The sequence below is a fragment of the Panulirus ornatus genome, chromosome 9 (assembly GCF_036320965.1).
Source record: "Panulirus ornatus isolate Po-2019 chromosome 9, ASM3632096v1, whole genome shotgun sequence".
Taxonomy (NCBI): Eukaryota; Metazoa; Arthropoda; class Malacostraca; order Decapoda; family Palinuridae; genus Panulirus; species Panulirus ornatus.
The window spans coordinates 49,039,084-49,058,456 of NC_092232.1; the positions used below are offsets into that span (position 1 = coordinate 49,039,084).

General features: G+C 37.4%; 2 protein-coding genes across 7 annotated transcripts in view; one reads left to right on the forward strand and one right to left on the reverse strand.

Annotated features, from left to right (window-relative positions):
• LOC139750403 (retinol dehydrogenase 12-like) overlaps nucleotides 1-18,205 on the forward strand; it is a 367,894-nt gene extending 349,689 nt beyond the window's left edge. For all 5 annotated transcript variants that reach the window (XM_071665155.1, XM_071665158.1, XM_071665157.1 and 2 more), the window contains exons 7-10: nucleotides 6,738-6,846; nucleotides 9,558-9,667; nucleotides 14,220-14,309; nucleotides 16,655-18,205. In XM_071665155.1, coding sequence (XP_071521256.1) covers nucleotides 6,738-6,846; nucleotides 9,558-9,667; nucleotides 14,220-14,309; nucleotides 16,655-16,762 — 417 coding nt within the window. In that variant the 3' untranslated portion in view covers nucleotides 16,763-18,205. The remainder of the gene's footprint in view (nucleotides 1-6,737; nucleotides 6,847-9,557; nucleotides 9,668-14,219; nucleotides 14,310-16,654) is intronic.
• The window catches only part of fidipidine (coiled-coil domain-containing protein 93), a 42,181-nt gene continuing 40,997 nt past the window's right edge, over nucleotides 18,190-19,373 (reverse strand). For both annotated transcript variants that reach the window (XM_071665153.1, XM_071665152.1), the window contains one exon: nucleotides 18,190-19,217. In XM_071665153.1, coding sequence (XP_071521254.1) covers nucleotides 19,050-19,217 — 168 coding nt within the window. In that variant the 3' untranslated portion in view covers nucleotides 18,190-19,049. The remainder of the gene's footprint in view (nucleotides 19,218-19,373) is intronic.

Below are 19,373 nucleotides of genomic sequence, written 5' to 3' on the forward strand. Positions count from 1 at the left end.
CTTGAATTCAGATGTTTGGTGTGAGGATGTTATAAATAACACTGATAGTTCTTAAAGTAGACATAGTTGTAAAAATGCTTGCAGATCTGGAATCTCTATTGTGGAGACCATTTATTACTCCATTTTACTTTTTCTATTTTTTTTATGATATTCATATATCTGTCTTTTAATTCAAACAGCTATTAACTATTTAGTTTTTCTCTGTGAAACATAAGTTGATAAATTATCACATTGCAACCTTGTTGCAATGAAGAGTGAAATACTGATGTAAGACCTTGTTGAATTTTCTGACAAATGCATCTGCCTGGTAACTATTATAGATGATGGTTCCACATCAGGCATATTCTAAAAAGAATGACATAGATATGAAAAGTTATGCTTTTAATGGTAAATTTTCATTAATTTATAGATATGAAAAATTATGCTCTTAATGGTAAATTTTGATCAGTTTATAGATATGAGAAATTGTGCTCTTAATGGTAAACTTTCATTGATTTATAGATATGAGAAATTATGCTCTTGATTCACTAATACTCTTATATAGGAGAGTATTGATTGAGAGGGTGAAGGCATGTACAGAGCATCAGACTGGGGAAGAGCAGTGTGGTTTCAGAAGTGGTAGAGGATGTGTGGATCAGGTGTTTGCTTTGAAGAATGTATGTGAGAAATACTTAGAAAAGCAAATGGATTTGTATGTAGCATTTATGGATCTGGAGAAGACATATGATAGAGATGATAGAGATGCTTGTGGAAGGTATTAAGAATATTTGGTGTGGGAGGCAAGTTGTTAGAGGCAGTGAAAAGCTTTTATCGAGGATGTAAGGCATGTGTACGTGTAGGAAGAGAGGAAAGTGATTGGTTCTCAGTGAATGTTGGTTTGCTGCAGGGGTGTGTGATGTCTCCATGGTTGTTTCATTTGTTTATGGATGGGGTTGTTAGGGAGGTGAATGCAAGAGTTTTGGAAAGAGGGGCAAGTATGAAGTCTGTTGGGGATGAGAGAGCTTGGGAAGTGAGACAGTTGTTGTTCACTGATGATACAGCACTGATGGCTGATTCGTGTGAGAAACTGCAGAAGCTGGTGACTGAGTTTGGTAAAGTGTGTGAAAGAAGAAAGTTAAGAGTAAATGTGAATAAGAGCAAGGTTATTAGGTACATAGGGTTGAGAGACAAGTCAATTGGGAGGTAAGTTTGAATGGCGAAAAACTGGAGGAAGTGCAGTGTTTTAGATATCTGGGAGTGGATTTGGCAGCGGATGGAACCATGGAAGCGGAAGTGAATCATAGGGTGGGGGTGGGGGCAAAAGTCCTGGGAGCATTGAAGAATGTGTGGAAGTCAAGAACATTATCTCGGAAAGCAAAAATGGGTATGTTTGAAGGAATAGTGGTTCTAACAATGTTATATGGTTGCTAGGCATGGGCTATAGATAGAGTTGTGTGGAGGAAGGTGGATGTGCTGGAAATGAGATATTTGAGGACAATATGTGGTGTGAGGTGGTTTGATCGAGTAAATAATAATAGGGTAAGAGAGATGTGTGGTAATAAAAAGAGTGTGGTTGAGAGAGCAGAAGAGGGTGTTTTGAAATGGTTTGGTCACATGGAGAGAATGAGTGAGGAAAGATTGACCTAGAGGATATATGTGTCAGAGGTGGAGGGAACGAGGAGAAGTGGGAAACCAAATTGGAGGTGGAAAGATGGAGTGAAAAAGATTTTAAGTGATCGGGGCCTGAACATGCAGGAGGGTGAAAGGCGTGCATGGAATAAAGTGAATTGGAATGATGTGGTATACCGGGGTCGACGTGCTGTCAATGGATTGAACCAGGGCATGTGAAGCGTTAGGGGTAAACCATGGAAAGTTCTGTGGGACCTGGATGTGGAAAGGGAGCTGTGGTTTCGGTGCATTATACATGACAGCTAGACACTGCGTGTGAATGAATGTGGCCTTTGTTTTCCTTTCCTAGCGCTACCTCGCGCACATGCGGGGGAGGGATTTGTCATTTCATGTGTGGCGGGGTGGCGATGGGAATGAATAAAGGCAGACAGTATGAATTATGTACATGTGTATATATGTATATGTCCGTGTGAGTATACATATGTATACGCTGAGATGTATAGGTATGTATATTTGCGTGTGTGGACATGTATGTATATACATGTGTATGTGGGTGGGTTGGGCCAATCTTTCATCTGTTTCCTTGTGCTACCTCGCTAACGCGGGAGACAGCGACAAAGTAAGATAAATAAAATAGATATAATACTCTTGCATACAATTATCTCTGTGTGCATCATTCAAAATACGCTGGCATATTTTTTTTTTTTTTTTTTTTTTTATTGTCGCTGTCTCCCGCGTTTGCGAGGTAGCGCGAGGAAACAGACGAAAGAAATGGCCCAACCCCCATACACACGTACATACACACGTCCACACACGCAAATATACATACCTACACAGCTTTCCATGGTTTACCCCAGACGCTTCACATGCCTTGATTCAATCCACTGACAGCACGTCAACCCCTGTATACCACATCGCTCCAATTCACTCTATTCCTTGCCCTCCTTTCACCCTCCTGCATGTTCAGGCCCCGATCACACAAAATCTTTTTCACTCCATCTTTCCACCTCCAATTTGGTCTCCCTCTTCTCCTCGTTCCCTCCACCTCCGACACATATATCCTCTTGGTCAATCTTTCCTCACTCATTCTCTCCATGTGCCCAAACCATTTCAAAACACCCTCTTCTGCTCTCTCAACCACGCTCTTTTTATTTCCACACATCTCTCTTACCCTTACGTTACTTACTCGATCAAACCACCTCACACCACACATTGTCCTCAAACATCTCATTTCCAGCACATCCATCCTCCTGCGCACAACTCTATCCATAGCCCACGCCTCGCAACCATACAACATTGTTGGAACCACTATTCCTTCAAACATACCCATTTTTGCTTTCCTGAGATAATGTTCTCGACTTCCACACATTCTTCAAGGCTCCCAGAATTTTCGCCCCCTCCCCCACCCTATGATCCACTTCCGCTTCCATGGTTCCATCCGCTGACAGATCCACTCCCAGATATCTAAAACACTTCACTTCCTCCAGTTTTTCTCCATTCAAACTCACCTCCCAATTGACTTGACCCTCAACCCTACTGTACCTAATAACCTTGCTCTTATTCACATTTACTCTTAACTTTCTTCTTCCACACACTTTACCAAACTCAGTCACCAGCTCTGCAGTTTCTCACATGAATCAGCCACCAGCGCTGTATCATCAGCGAACAACAACTGACTCACTTCCCAAGCTCTCTCATCCCCAACAGACTTCATACTTGCCCCTCTTTCCAGACTCTTGCATTTACCTCCCTAACAACCCCATCCATAAACAAATTAAACAACCATGGAGACATCACACACCCCTGCCGCAAACCTACATTCACTGAGAACCAATCACTTTCCTCTCTTCCTACACGTACACATGCCTTACATCCTCGATAAAAACTTTTCACTGCTTCTAACAACTTTCATCCCACACCATATATTCTTAATACCTTCCACAGAGCATCTCTATCAACTCTATCATATGCCTTCTCCAGATCCATAAATGCTACATACAAATCCATTTGCTTTTCTAAGTATTTCTCACATACATTCTTCAAAGCAAACACCTGATCCACACATCCTCTACCACTTCTGAAACCACACTGCTCTTCCCCAATCTGATGCTCTGTACATGCCTTCACCCTCTCAATCAATACCCTCCCATATAATTTACCAGGAATACTCAACAAACTTATACCTTATGTACATGTGTATATATGTATATGTCCATGTGAGTATACATATGTATACGCTGAGATGTATAGGTATGTATATTTGCGTGTGTGGACATGTATGTATATACATGTGTATGTGGGTGGGTTGGGCCAATCTTTCGTCTGTTTCCTTGTGCTACCTCGCTAACGCGGGAGACAGCGACAAAGTAAGATAAATAAAATAGATATAATACTCTTGCATACAATTATCTCTGTGTGCATCATTCAAAATACGCTGGCATATTGTGGATGTAATATGCATCCACAGCTTTAAAAAAAAAACAGAAGATATCCATATTTTGGTCTATAAGGGCATGTTATGATTTTGAAATGTGCACTACACTTTCCTGCCCATTACTGTATCTAGCCATTCCTTACATCAGGAGCTCAGTAGGGCTCCCTCCCCAGATTTCACACCAGTAACAGTATTTAATAAACTCTTTGTAATGGTGGTTGGTACAGTATGTTTTAATCATTTGTGTATATGATATAGAGCAATCAGATATGTGTATATGATATAGAGCAATCAGATATGAAGAAATGCATCTAAAAGATCAATATGAAACTAAAAACAGCATCGCAAATATATAAGTGTCTTAAACATTTACTTGCTAGTGGTAGTGTATGGCTCAAAGAACTCACTGTAATGATGATTTCCATCTATCTTTCTGTCTATACCTTTGAGATCTTTTTCCAATTGGAAACTTTCAAGGGATTGGCCATAGCATTAGAGTCTTCATGACTAGTGAATTCCAGTGCCACTTCTTAGCCTTTGTGCCTCACCCTTAACAGGCCACTGGCAGAAGGCAACTCTATAGCAGTGTTTGCAGAGGCTCCTACTTATTGTTCCTTCTAACTACTACTTCCTAATGCTCCTGCCTAAATTTTCCCTACCCACTGCTTCTATCAATTGCTCCAACCATTTTGCCAATTGGCAGGGCTAGCACATAGAGCTTACCCCTGGAAAATCGAGAATTATGAAGAATGAGCTGTGTGAGTTTAGTGTTGTGAATTGTTATGTATAATAAGGAGAGATTGTATATCAATAGACAGAGTGCCTGTAATCCATATGTAGGTGAGGCAGAAAGAAAAGACAGTTACCTGGGTCAGAGGAGTGTAACTTGACAATTGCTGAAGTGCTGACTCACTAGACAGCCACCACTAACCCTCCTTATACCCAGGTGGGTAATACTGGTAACATACCTCCTTGGTATATTATCAGCTACTACCTACATATCTCGTACATTAAACATAATCCTCATGTTTTGGACTTGTACATTATCTTGGAATGGGGAAGCAGTAACCTGGTTAAATTCAATAGTGCAATACACAATTTCTCCCTGTGTCTCTTTTTAAATCTTATTGGTTCCTCACATAAATATTAAAGCATGACAGTTTATCACTCAAGATAAACATGGTGGGTATAGCCATACTTTTCTCCTGGCAATCTCACATGATAGCCCCTACATAATCTGCTTCCCAAAAGTTTGGAGTGTTTTACAGCAAATGCTCTTTTAATCTGATGTTTAATCTGTATTATGAAATTTAATATTTCCAAAGTCTCATCTGCAGTCAGTTCAACATCGGTCTTATGGTGGCTGAAGATAAGTCAGTGCAGTGGGTTATTTAATGTGAGTCACATATGTTGAATCAACTCTCAACATTTTGTCTGTAACCTTTAACAATCAGTGCACATCATTTTGTCTGTAGCTTTTAACATTGTGAGTGTCTGCAAGTGCCTGTCTGTCTGGTAACCCATGAGTTGTGGACATTCTTATTCATTTAGTGAGGATAACCTGTACAGCATGCCCAATAGTATAGGTTCATTCCAAACATTTAATGAAATCATGATTGACAATCAAAAAATGTTGGTTTTGAAGGTTGAGAAAACTTTTCTCTCTGAAATGGTTTCTTGTGACCATTGAGATGCATTTTTTGGAAATGCACCAGCTAGGGTGCTGCTTGTTAATTCAATGGGGAGGCAGCATCCTAACTCACCCTTTGTGAATGGCTTATTGGGTTGGGAGCAATGTGCTCATCTTAACAGGGTTGTTCTCGGCCAGTCTGCAACTACCTCCAGTCTGACGTCACTAGCCTTGCCTCACACCAGTTAGATGACACTCACACATTTTAAAAATCATGATTGCCAACCCAAGGCAGTCACAGAATTAAGAAAAAAAAGGGTTTTATGGGGAATAAAAGGTTGGGGGGGGGGGATTGCCAGGCTTATGGAAAAATGGAAAAAATTGCTCGTGGGCACCACTTCAGGGAGGAAAAGTTTTTCAAACTATAACATTACCTCTGCTTTCCTTTATGGTAAGTATGAGAAACTGCAGAAGTTGGTGACAGTTTGGTAAAGTGTGTGAAAGAAGAAAGGTGAGAGTAAGTGTGAATAAGAGCAAGGTTATTAGGTTCAGTAGGGTTGAGGGACGACAAGTTAATTGGGAAGTAAGTTTGAATGGAGAAAAACTGGAGGAAGTGAAGTGTTTTAGATATCTTGGAGTGGATTTAGCAGCGGATGGAACCATGGAAGCTATTACATGTGTGGTGGGGTGGCTACGAGAATGGATGGAGGCAGCAAGTATGAATATGTACATGTGTATATATGTAAATGTCTGTGTATGTTTATGTATGTATACTTTGAAATGTATAGGAATTTATATATGCGTGTGTGGGTGTTTATACATGTGTATGTGGTTAGGTTGGGCCATTCTTTCATCTGTTTCCTTGCGCTACCTCGCTAACGCAGGAGACAGTGATTAAGTATAATAAATAAATAGAAATGATTTTATAATCTAGTTTAGTGTGAATGATGTTGTAATTGATTTTGCAATTTAGAAATTAAAAAGAAATTGTATTCATTATGAGAAAAAATTGTGCTTCAGGCGTATGAGAATTTTATCTCCACTGAATACAGTTTTTTCTTGCAGGCCCTGAATTACGAGAATGGAAACTATCAAGCATTTCATGCTTACAGCCAGTCCAAGGCTTGTAACATTCTTTTCGCTCGTCATTTAGCTGAGCTGATGAAGGAGACAGGTGAGATGATATGCTGCTGACTCTGAATTATGTAGTGGTAGGCTCCCGTTCAAATCTTTGGCTGGGCAGTTGGCCCATAGTCAACCCACTTGTTCATTTTCCTCTTGGGACTGGTCAGTTAGTGAATACCTTGTTGGAGCTAGGGTATGTAAATTATTATGTATATCTGGAGTACATTTTATTGGGCACCTGCTGCTCCAAGGCTTGATTACAGTCAGTAGGAGAAAACTAAGTCTCCACGAATTTAAAAATTCTTTGATAAGCTTGCACTCCTTTTTTGTCCAATGATGACGATACAACCTTATCAAAGGTGAATTTTTATACACAAGGTAACCTCACATAGGAAGTGTTTAGCAACATTAGGGAAATAACGGACTTTTAAAACTAATAGTTCTTTGATAAGACTTTACTCTCTTCCATTGACTGATAGTGATACATCCACCACAAAGGTAACATTTCACTAATGGTGTAACCAAAAGAAGGTAGTTTTCAGTAACACCTACATGTATTTATTATTTTTATCTATGTTTACCCCAGGACCAGTTTTTGTGTAAGAAACCTGATGTTACTCAGAACTTCCTAAAGACTTCTACAGCCCATGGCTGCACTATATCTAGTTGCTGGCATATTTGGCTGCCTTTGATTGAGACTGTACTCCTTGTGGTACTGCTTCACCAAAGGTGACTCTTCATTTGCAGTGTGACCTCATGCAAGTGGAACCCTGTAACACTTGTATGCCCTTGAGGCTCCTGCAGTGCACAGGAAGCTGGCCATGTCCACCACTTAGGACCACAACTCATAAAAAGTTTGATACGTGTGTGTCCATGGGCTGAGAATGTGGGGCAAAATCAGTATTAAGTGCTTGGTGTCTTCTTTATAGTAGTTGCAATGTGGGCATGAAGGATCATGGAATATGTTGAAATGGTTTTTTAGGCATAAACAGGAGAGTGTGACTCATGTTTGTTTGGGCAGTATAGTTTCTGATGGATGTATGTCTGCAAGGTTGGAGTTTAAGATTAAGTTAGAAGGTTGATTGTTTAGTGCTTTTTGGGTTATGTTATTGTGTATATGTTTTGTTAGTGTTATATATGTTGAAGTTAGGGGGATCACTGAGTACAAGTTACCAAAGTTTGAGTTAGGGATACGCTTTTTTATCTAGTATGGATTGGCGGATTGTTATGAAGTAGTTTTGATAGAAGGGGTCTAGGGCAGTTGCATAAAACTGAGTACTGAGCATGTTGAGGTGTGACTGTATTGGGATCTTTGTTTCATTATGAAGATTTTAAGTGTTAGTAACAGCTGATATAGGTGCATGTAAAACAAGAAAAAGTAACGTCCACCAAAATTGTCAAGGAACTTTTCCCTCATAAAATGTAGTTTGAAGTTATTCACTGAGAATAACAGAAAATACTCTCTGTGCTGTGTAATGATTTGTGACCTAAACTAATGAATTTTGTGTGTAATTTATAAGCACTCATCAGACTCATTTAGATTTTACCAAATATTTCAGAATCAGCAAGCAGTCAGGTGTCACATCAGGGAAAAGTTAGGCATTTTGATAACCATTCATGCATCTCTTCTGAGGATTAACTGCTACTTCTTTAATTTTTGTATTCAGCACACCACAAAGTTGGGCATGCTTGCAGTGAGTAGTGAAGTTTAGAGTAAACTTTAACGACAAAAACTGAAAGCAGAAGCCAGAAATTTATTCTTTAATCTAGTTTGACAATATCTTCAAGAGAATAATGATACATCCTGGCAGATACACAAACATGTATCCAGAAATGTTAGACCAAGAAACTGGATGCTTAGAAGAGTTTCTAATTGGCCCAATACTTGTGCTTATCTGTCTCAAACTGGCTAATCATAAAGCACCATTTCTGGTTCTCTGTTAACCTAAGTGATGCTCCCTACTCTGGTATTGATGTTTTTTTCATTAGCAATATTGCTTCCGGTGCTTTTCTCATCATATTGTCTCCATCCTATTTTTTAATCTTCCTGGCTCTTGCTTTCAATTTTCGTTGCTACCCTTTACCCATATCTCACAATAGATAACACCTAATGAAGTAAGTGTCAAATATAAGTAGGTACATTTTGTGCTTTAACTCACTTGAGGTGTGTATAGATGCCATGTATCAGATGCAACTCTAATTGGTCACCAGAAGTATCCACAAGGTTCAGATTCCCCAGAGAAAATTATCCAGAGAGTATGTCACATACACTCTTTCATGCAGTTCCCCCTGCCTTGCTGCATAATGTAAAAATAATGAGATTTTGTGGGGTTCAATTGATGGTAGTAGATATGAGGAAAGATTTTGATGATATTAAAGGAAGATTTAATCTCTAAGCTTAACAGAGGAAAGTGAGAGTGAAGAATGATGCAGTGAACCATTAGGTAAGCAGTGGTTTTAAATGGCATTGATGTGCCAAGAGTTGAATGCTTAAGCCTTGTGTCAAGCTTTAAATATCTATGACTTCCTGGATTTAATTGACTATGGTTGTTTAAATGGCATATGATGAACTTTTTTTTTTAAATTTTGGTGAAGGTTTTTGGTTGAGGGAGACAACTTTGTCTATGTACATAGGCTTTTATTTAAACTTCCAAACCATTTCACCATAAAAGTATACAGTATAATTTTGTGTGTGTAGATCTTGTTATTTAATGATTATTGAACAGTGTATCTGATTGAACATGTTATTTGTTTTTATAGGAGTTGTGGTGAATGCCTTATGTCCAGGACTTGTAGCAACTGATATCTTCCAGAAGAGTAATACCATCTTGTTTAGCATTATAAACCATATTGTTCCCTTTTTGGGCAAGGTTAGTGTTATTTTTTCCTTGGTTATGTATTTTTCTTACCTCTTTGTTCTGTACAGGGAGGGAGTTTAGCACTCATAAGGTCCCATTTCTTGAACATTCTCTGTTATTGTACATTTTAAAATTTTGTGTATCCATTCTATAACACATCTCTTCTTTAGTTTTAAGACACTTGTTCACTCTTCTACTCTGACAGTACAGTGTTACACTTTTAACAAGTTTCATGCTTATTTTCATGTTATGTTTTCATTGGTGGTTCTGTCCCTGCTTTTTTCAAGGTGTTATTTGCTTTTTTCATCATCAGTCCAGTTAAAAACTTCAGATTTTATTCAGATCTCCCCTCACTCTTTTCTCTTCTATTATGAGCAAATGTAAGGATTCTAGCCTTTTTCAGTAACTCAGCTCTTTTTTTCTAGTATTATCTTTGCCATCAGCTTTATGTGCTTCTTTAAGTGCAGTGACCAAACTTGAGCAATGTGTTCTAGTTTTGACCATATTTAGGATGTGAAGAGCTTGCTAAATATTTCATTGTCCTTATACTTAAAAGTAGTTCTAACATTTTCCAGTAGATAGCTTGTTTCCTTTTCCTTTCCTATTCTCATAATGGGGGACTCTGACAACAGGTTAGGGATCCCTCATATACAATGTTGTAGCTAATAGCCTGCTTGATAATACTCATATTGATGCCCATTTTAACTGTTAACCTTAACGATTATTTTTTATTAACTTCGGTTATATTTAATCAGCCATGTATTGACCATCTTTGGAGTCTGTCAAGGAGTCTGTCCTTTTAAACAGGTGAAATCCTCCTGGCTTTCCACTTCCCTCATGACACTGTGTATCATCGTCAAACATACTCAAGTAGGAGTCATACCTTCTGGGAAGTTATTTACATAAATCAGAAAGAATAACGGGCCCAGAATAGAACTCTGTAGTACGCCACTGGTGACCCACCCATTTTGAGAAGGCTCCCTTAACATTCTTCCTCAGTTTCCCTCTACTTAGATAATCTTCTGTCCATTGGAGGAGTTTCCTCTTTTTTCCTGCCTTGTGACTCTCCTTCATAACCAGCCTACCACATGGGATAGTGTCAGGTGCTTTGAGGCAGTCTAGATACAAGCAGTCAATCCAGCTTTCCCTTTGTCTAAGACAGAGCTCACTGTCTCAGAAATCTGAGAAGTTTATAACTTTTGACTGCCTCTCACTTACGTCATTTCTTCCCTTTAAAAAGCCATCCATTTGCTTTCAGTTTTCTTTTCCAGAACCTGGTCTGTAGTTAAGCGTATCTTCCCAGTTTCATTTCTTATTGAAAGGTATGTCATTTACCCTTTTTCATTCTCTTGACACTACTTTTCTCCAATGACATCATGAATGTCATTTCGAGTGTCTTGTGTGTATTTATGCATCTTCAGCACATATGATATTTCATCAGGACAATGATCCTTGCCTGAGTTAAAGCTCCAGTTTTTTGTTAATGTCTTTTCTAGATATATCAATACTTTCTAAAACTTCCTCCCCATTCCATCCCATTGTGAAAATACTGTTGAACTTATTTTTCACTTCCGCGCATGTATTTACATCATCCTCAACAATTTGTCCCTCTGAATTCTTAGGCCTGATTAGCTGCTTTTCTAATGACAGTTTTCTCCTGATTAATATATGATAAACTTTGGAATTTTCTTTTGCCTTGTCCACAGTATCCTTTTCTACATTTTTCTCTTCATCCTTTCATATCCTACTAAACTCGTTCTTTTCTCTCTGATGCCATACAAATACTAGTTGCCTGGAGTTTTGTCTATGTCTTAACCACTGCTCATCTTGGAGATCATTTGCATTTTGACATCTGTTAAACTATTCTTCCTACTTCCTTTACCTTCCTTTTGTATTTGAGGGTAGAGGTACCCATGTTCTACTCCATCATTGTAAATTTCATAGAACCTTTTACCATGGCTTCCTGGCTGCTGAACTCCACTTCTTAATCTATGTAACTAGAGGAATTACTGAGGTTTGTTTAGTTTCCATGATTATATATCCTCTTTTAGCCTTGTTTCATCTCTGCTTTTTTGACATCCTCAATACTACATGGTCATACTTAACCATTACATGATCACTTTTTCAACTGGTGCATCATGTTAGTATATGTAAATATAAGATCAAGCAGTGATGGTTTGTTACTTCTCATGCTAGTGCACTCACTGACATGTTGGAAATTTTCCTATATGCACTCTAAAAACTTGTCTCCTTGACTCTGTTATCATGAGAATCTATATTCCCCCAGTCTGTCTCTGTATGATTGAAATCCCATATAATCGGTACCATCTCTAAGAAAAGCATGATTTACTGCTTCATGCACCTTCCTGATTGTTCGTTCATTGTTATAATCATATATTTCTTCTTGATTGTCAAAATTCTGTGGAGGATTATCTACTAACTACATTATGCACGTCTTTCCTACAGTTACTCTTACCGTTAAGCGTTGTGTGAATGGACCATCTTTCACCATTATCTGAAACTCCACTCCTTTTGCCTTCTGTTTCTCTTTTTACTATCATGTGCTCCTCTTGGTAACACAGGTGAAATCATGTTTCATTAATCAGCTTTGTTTCCTTGACTTCAACAGTATAAAGAACATGTTCCCTTAAATAATCCTTGAATTCCAGCTTTATGTCAATAACTTCTTATCCCTCAGCATTTTAATACTTTGCTTTCAGTGTGACTTTACTATCTGCTAACAGTCTTGACCTCTATACAGTGCTATTATAGTCCTCTTGCCTCATTTGGTGTCTCCAATTTTTTGGCTTCTGACTCTATTCTTTGCTTTTATCCCTATCATCCTTTTGATTTGTCACTTGTTGAAAACCATCCTTAATTCCATCTTTTTTACAAGTTTCTCAGTCTTTCTTAAGTATCTCCTTGCTAGATGACTCCAAATCAGATGCAATTTCCCTTAACAACTTGATTATAATCACCAATTCTTCTCCTTCCACGTATTGTCAAATTGCATCTGGCAGTTCTATAGCTTCCATTAATGTGTTAAAACTTTACTATCAGTCAGATATTGAGCAGTGTCATAATGAGACCTTTCAATATGAGAGATGGGAAGCTGATGATGATATATTCTGTGGGGCCTGGATGTGGAAAGGGAGCTGTGGTTTCGGTGCATTATACATGACAGCTAGAGACTGAGTGTGAACGAATGTGGCCTTTGTTGTCTTTTCATAGTGCTACCTCGCACACATGCGGGGGAGGGGGTTGTCATTTCATGTGTGGCTGGGTGGTGATGGGAATGAATAAGGGCAGACAGTATGAATTATGTACATGTGTATATATGTATATGTCTGTGTGTGTGTATATGTATGTATACGTTGAGATGTATAGGTATTTATATGTGTGTGTGTGGACGTGTATGTATATACATGTGTATGTGGGTGGGTTGGGCCATTCTTTCATTTGTTTCCTTGGGCTACCACGCTAACGCGGGAGACAGTGACAAATTATAATAAATAAGATAAATAATAATCATATATATAAAGCAAAATTGAAAAGACTGGAATTCTGATTAACATCTTTGTTTTTCTCAAACTCTGTTTTCACCTGAGATAGCTATGACAGCTAAGTTTTGCCTATGCCTTTTTGTTCTTTCTGAAGTAAGAGAAATTTTTCGTTTTTACTTGAAATTCCTGGTAAACGTGCACTTCCTTCATCATTATACATTTTAGTTGAAAACAGACAGTACAATATTCATACAATTGGAAAGTGGAGACAAGACAGTACAGTATTCATACAGTTGGAAAGTGGAGATATAAAAGACTTTTCAACCTGCCTATAATCTTTTTCAAGTATTATGAAATAGATATACCAATTAAGTAAATGTAACTGGATTTTTTCAATTGATTATTTTGAAAAATGCATGGATAACTAAAGGAAATATTTAATGAAAGCACGTATGATCAAGATTATACACTAAATTTTCCAGACTTTATCATACACTCCTATATGCATAGTTCTGTGGTACAAATGAGAATTTCAAGTAATATTGTCAGTTTCCATTTCATGCAAAAAAGAGAATTATGATTATATTAAATGCAGACTGATCATTCAACTTTGATTTCTGACATTTTTGAGCATCATTCAAGTTTATGCTGCTACATTCTATATACTTAATGCTCTTAGGTCAGTTCAACAGTAATGGAGACTTTTGCCGTGGCTACCCCCTTGAGGGAGTTTCCAAAGGGAATGGGCATCAAAGTTATAGATAGATAGAGAGAACACTTGTTGTTAGAAATTTCATAACTATCATATCTTTGATTCAGTTTCTGTGTAGATTAGGTGAACTTAACATTTTTGCCTGTGGATTCACATGAATGTGTGTGTATCAGCAGGGTTGCTGTTTGACATTTTTATATGAACCTCACAGAATGTATTTACACTAGTTGTTTATCCATTTGTATATTAGCATTGTTTCTAGAAAGCTTGTCTTTAACATTCTTCTGCAGTTTAGGATTTTTTCCTTAAGATGAAATAGTATGTACTAATAAGGATTCATCCTGGACAGACTGCACAACAGGGGGCCCAAACAATTATTCACTTGGCTGTGTCAGAGGAAGCTGCCACTATTACTGGAGAATTTTTCGAGGATTGTAAGGTCAGTGGATCTTATAGTTACCATACATATCAGTAAGGATGCAGAGCTATTCATTCCATAAAGAGTAATTTTTGTTGATGAGTATGCAATGTAGCTCCATTGTTGATGATGCTCCAGGGTGCCTGTATGAGAATCTTGTGACTTTCTGATAGTCCGTCATATCCCCTTGGTAGTCCCAGAGAAGTCAGAAATGAGGTCTTGAAGTTTGGTCTGTCGTGGGTCAGTTATGGGTAGACAAGGATTAAATCATTTTCTTTTTTCAATGGAATGGTGGCAACACAAGTAGGCAAGGTCTTTTGTAAGGCTAGGGTGTAATTCTTTTTGTGGATTGAGTGATGGTTTCTGAGTGGGTAGCACAGGCCCTCAATAAAATGTGTGCTTGTTATGTCCAACACTTTTGTCAGTGTAGGATTTGGGGTTCTGTATGTAGGTGATTTATGTTTGTTGTATGGGTGTATCCTGTTCTGAGGCTCTTTTGTGTTATTTGAAGTATGTGTTGGTTTTGGATATCGTGTTGTACCAGGATGCAACAGCAAAGTGTGTTGTTGTCCATATGAACTATTTCTTGAGAATAGTAAGGTTTTTTGATGGCCAAATGTTGTTTCAGTGAGACATTTGAGAGCATATAATTTTTGTGTCGTGTATATTAGTGTTGTTTGTTGTTAGCCACCCAAAATTTTGATATACAAAGTGATAGTTTTTGCTCTGCGTTTATGTCTTCTCAGATATCTTGTATATGACCAAGAGTTTAGAGTAAGAGATATCTCATAGCATTTTACCATGAATTTCAATTTTAAGCTCATTTTGATGAAATTTGAATTAATATTCGCTTTATATACGTAATTAGCTGTGGTTTCGATTCATTACACATGATACCTAGAGAATGGATGTGAGTGAATGAGGTCTTTTCCTTTTTTTTGCTGTTCCCTGGTGCTACCTTGCTATTGTATGAAACTATGAACAAGTATTAGAGAAAACTGAACTAGCTCCAAAGTAATTGTCAAAAGTAAAGAAAACTTTATTCCATTTAGCTGTGCATGAATAAGAATCATCAAACAGTGAAGAAATTAGTGTATTATTAGAGCACAAAGGTCATTTTCAGGGTGGTAATGATGAAAATCTTTATGAAATAAACCAATTTTGTAAGTTTGATGTTTGTATAATTGCCAGCAGTAGTCTTTTGAATACACATTTCCTCCTTTTCCCTTTCTTCCTTCTCTAATCTTCCATGTGATTTCATGTATCACCCTTGTAATATGCTAATCTTTCTAGTTTTGGTGTTACTATCTTTTCTTCAGCAAGATCTTTCAGTGTAGAAGTGTCATCCTGTTTCTGACTTTCTCTGTAATCTTTCATTTAGCTACCAAGCACTGGCCCTCTGTGCTTTGTACTTTTCTAAACCCTCCACCAGCTTGCCCATAAATTTCTTGGATTGCTTCATCTCTAACAATGCATATTTTGCTTTCGTCATCACTTGATATTCTGTGTATGTCTGTCTGTGTTGTCGAGTCTATATTCCTCTCCACACTCTGTTGATCTGCTGCCGAGATTTCTCGTGTAAACTACCTTGCCCTCTATTATCATCAGTATCCCTGTTTGTGATAGTCCTTTTTTGTAACTGTACAGCTGTCAGTATTGATTTAAAAGATTCTTTTTGTACTTTTTTTCCCTTCTTCTATCTCATTGGCTTACATCAAAATACCAAACAAAATTTAGTGCCAGTGGAGAAAATGTATAGAGAATTGTGAAAATTATTCAGCAACCCTTGAGATGTTTATTGGTTTGAGACTTTGAGTTGCTAATTGGTGTTGATGTTGTGTATTTCTCTTCCTCGTATTTTCTGTCTTTTCACTGCATATGTAGAGCTAGATGAAGTAGCATTTCTCAAGTAAGGCAGGACTAGTCTGATGGTCAACTGGTGTTTAGGTCACTAGCAACATGACCCAGACTGGTTGACTTTGAGTTTGGTGAGAGTCAAGAAGACTTTGTTAGGGTAACTTGGCCATCTTTGTTTAACTCTAGCCTCTTGTGACAGCTTACTGCACTTGGTATTTTCTCACAATGGGTGTATTGAATTTGTTCAGCCTTGAATACTTTTTGTAAAGTTTTAAGAGTACAATACTATAGTCTCATTTATCAATATTATTAAGTTCTGAAATATTTTTCTGTCATATATGTAAAAGCAGAGTCATAATTTAGGACTTATGGTATTCAGAATTCAAGGTTATAGTTATTTATGTATTTTTTAGATGTGATAGAACCTGTTACATTCTTTTCTACGTAGATATGGCTCCAGTTAAGTAATGTGCCATAAGCAAATAATTGCAATTACTTTCCATTTGCAGGTGTCAAAAGAAGCTTCACCCCTTGTTTGTGATACAGGGTTAGCAAAGAAAGTATGGGAGGCTAGTGAAATGTATGTTGACCTCAAGCCAGAAGAGACGCACTTCTAGATGTGAGACTTCCACTGTTTCTTTAAGCAACATAAAGATAGTATAAGAACAGGACAAGAATCAAATGATTTGTTTGATCATGTTAAAAATTATGATTGTTGTATTGACTAGAGTAATGCTAATTCAGATATAAACTGTAACTCCTTAACCATGAGAAATAAAATTGAATCTTCTATTATTAGATACACAAAGAATTGTAACAATGTTAGTGAAAATCATTGCAAACTGGATAGCTTTGTCATTGGCAAAATTTGTAAACACTTCCCTTTCCTGTCCAAATAAAGAAATTTAATGACTGGCATAATGCCAGACCTGAATACCATCATCAGGTAACACTTTAACACCTGTTATCACCAGTGTCAGCTACATCACTTCTTTGTGTATCAACTTGGGAACTTATGTTTCATTTTCCTCAAGGTTTTATGTGTGTCAGAGGTGGAGGGAACAAGGAGAAGTGGGAGACTAAATTGGAAGGATGGAGTGAAAAAGATTTTGAGTGATTGGAGCCTGAACATACAGGAGGGTGAGAGGCATGCAAGGAATAGAATGAATTAGAACAATGTAGTATACCATGGTTGATGTGCTGTCAGTGGACTGACCCAGGGCATGTGAAACATCTGAGGTAAACCATGGAAAGATCTTTGGGGCCTGGATGTGGATAGGGAGCTGTGGTTTTGGGGCATTACAAATGACAGCTAGAAACTGTGAACGAATGTGGCCTTTATTTGTCTGTTTTCCTGGTGCTACCTTGATGACGCAGGGGATGGTGATGCCGTTTCCTGTGGGATGGGGTGGCACCCATCTATAAACAAATTAAACAACCATGGGGACATAACACACCCTTGCTGCAGACCAGCATTCACTGGGAACTCTTCTTACTTTCTGACATTAGTCACCTTTGTGTTTATACCACTGATCACTAAAACCTAGTCACTTTTTATGCACCTTGCCATTACTCAAAGGGTGCCGTCTCATTATCCCTAACACCAGATCCTACATGTGTCTATCTTTAATAATTTGTGAGCCAAGCTGCAAAATGCTAGAAGACCCCACTTTAAACTTTTTTGGCTCCTAGGGATTGTCCATTTGCTTTTCCCTAATCCATTTTCAAATAATTTTTTGTTTTGTCCATCTTTACTCCTCTTTAGAGATACAAATACAATAGTTTAATGCACTGCTGTACCGAGTATAAATGCCAAGCCAAACAGTTCTTCAAGCTGTGTCACTTCAGTTGTTTCTTAATCTCATTTTTTTTTATAACCCATAGAACATTCCCCTTGCAGCCTAAATATGATTTTTTTTTTTTGTGTGGCTATAGTACTTTGTGAGTGCCATATCTTTTCTTTCTATCATTACATAAATTTTGATGTTCATCCTACATTTATTCCCTCTATTTATGATATGTTTATAGGAATGTACAATAAATATCTTACTTAATTTGCATGGTAGAAGTGTCATAGATTGTTCAACTGGAGTCTCCCACATGGAAGCCTACCTTCTCATATCAAACTATTTTGCAGTATCACAATACCTGACTAATATAACAATGAAAAATATTTCAAATATCCACAAGCACAATCCCATCTTGATATGATTAAAGGCCATCATCTTGTCTCTTCTCCCTGGAAATGAAGAGGGCGAGCTGTCTGGACTTTCTCCTTGGCCAACAACAAATGAACATTTCTAGTGTGTGCATATATCTTTACAATGAAAACCCTATCAGAAAAAAATCCCTTTTTGTGTCTGTCATACACTTTTGTGCAAATCGGATACACATTTTGAGAATAAACCAGTCTCTTCAAAATGATGTCCTATGCTTAATAAGAAAAATGTACACATTTTAGCACACAAATGTATGCTCAAGAAAATATTTTCATATATTCTGACTTACTTCTGATGCATTACCATATTTTTCAAAAGTTTTATCTAAGATTATGTCAAAGGGTTATCACTCCTTACATAAATTAACAATCTAAAGTGGCTATTCAAAATATTTTGCTATGCTTACAATAGACATTATTGTTACATTCTACTTTATCATTTCAAACTTTTTTTAAATATGTACTTCATGAACTACCTTAAATAAAAAAAATCATAGGATCAATATTTGATCTGAAAAGGTTGTAGAATTACTTATCATGATATATACACACACCTATTAGTTCAAAAACTGTAAACTTATGTATTTTGTAAATTTCTCAATCAATTTTCTAAAAATAAGAAAATATAGCTTAAAACATTACACCACCAGATAATTTAGAAAATGTTCAGTTATTAGTCCAGCCTACTACGTGCCACGGACTGTCACTTTCTGCAGCAAAATTTCATTTTTGTTAATTTCCTGCCCAAGGAGGTGCACAGTTTTTGCATACAGCCGGTTCACTTCTTGTAAGCGACTTAATTCATCACTGAGGGTGCTGCGGTGAACTCTTTCTTCTGCAAGCCTCCGCTCAAGCTGAAAAAAAAAGAAAATGTGAGAATTTTCCAAACTGATCACATCAGCAAGGTTACCCTTCAATTTCCTCTATTTTTCTTTTCCCAAAATCATAATGTTAACCATATGATTGGTAAAAACATTTTTTCTCTATAGCTGTTTACCTAAGTCTTATTT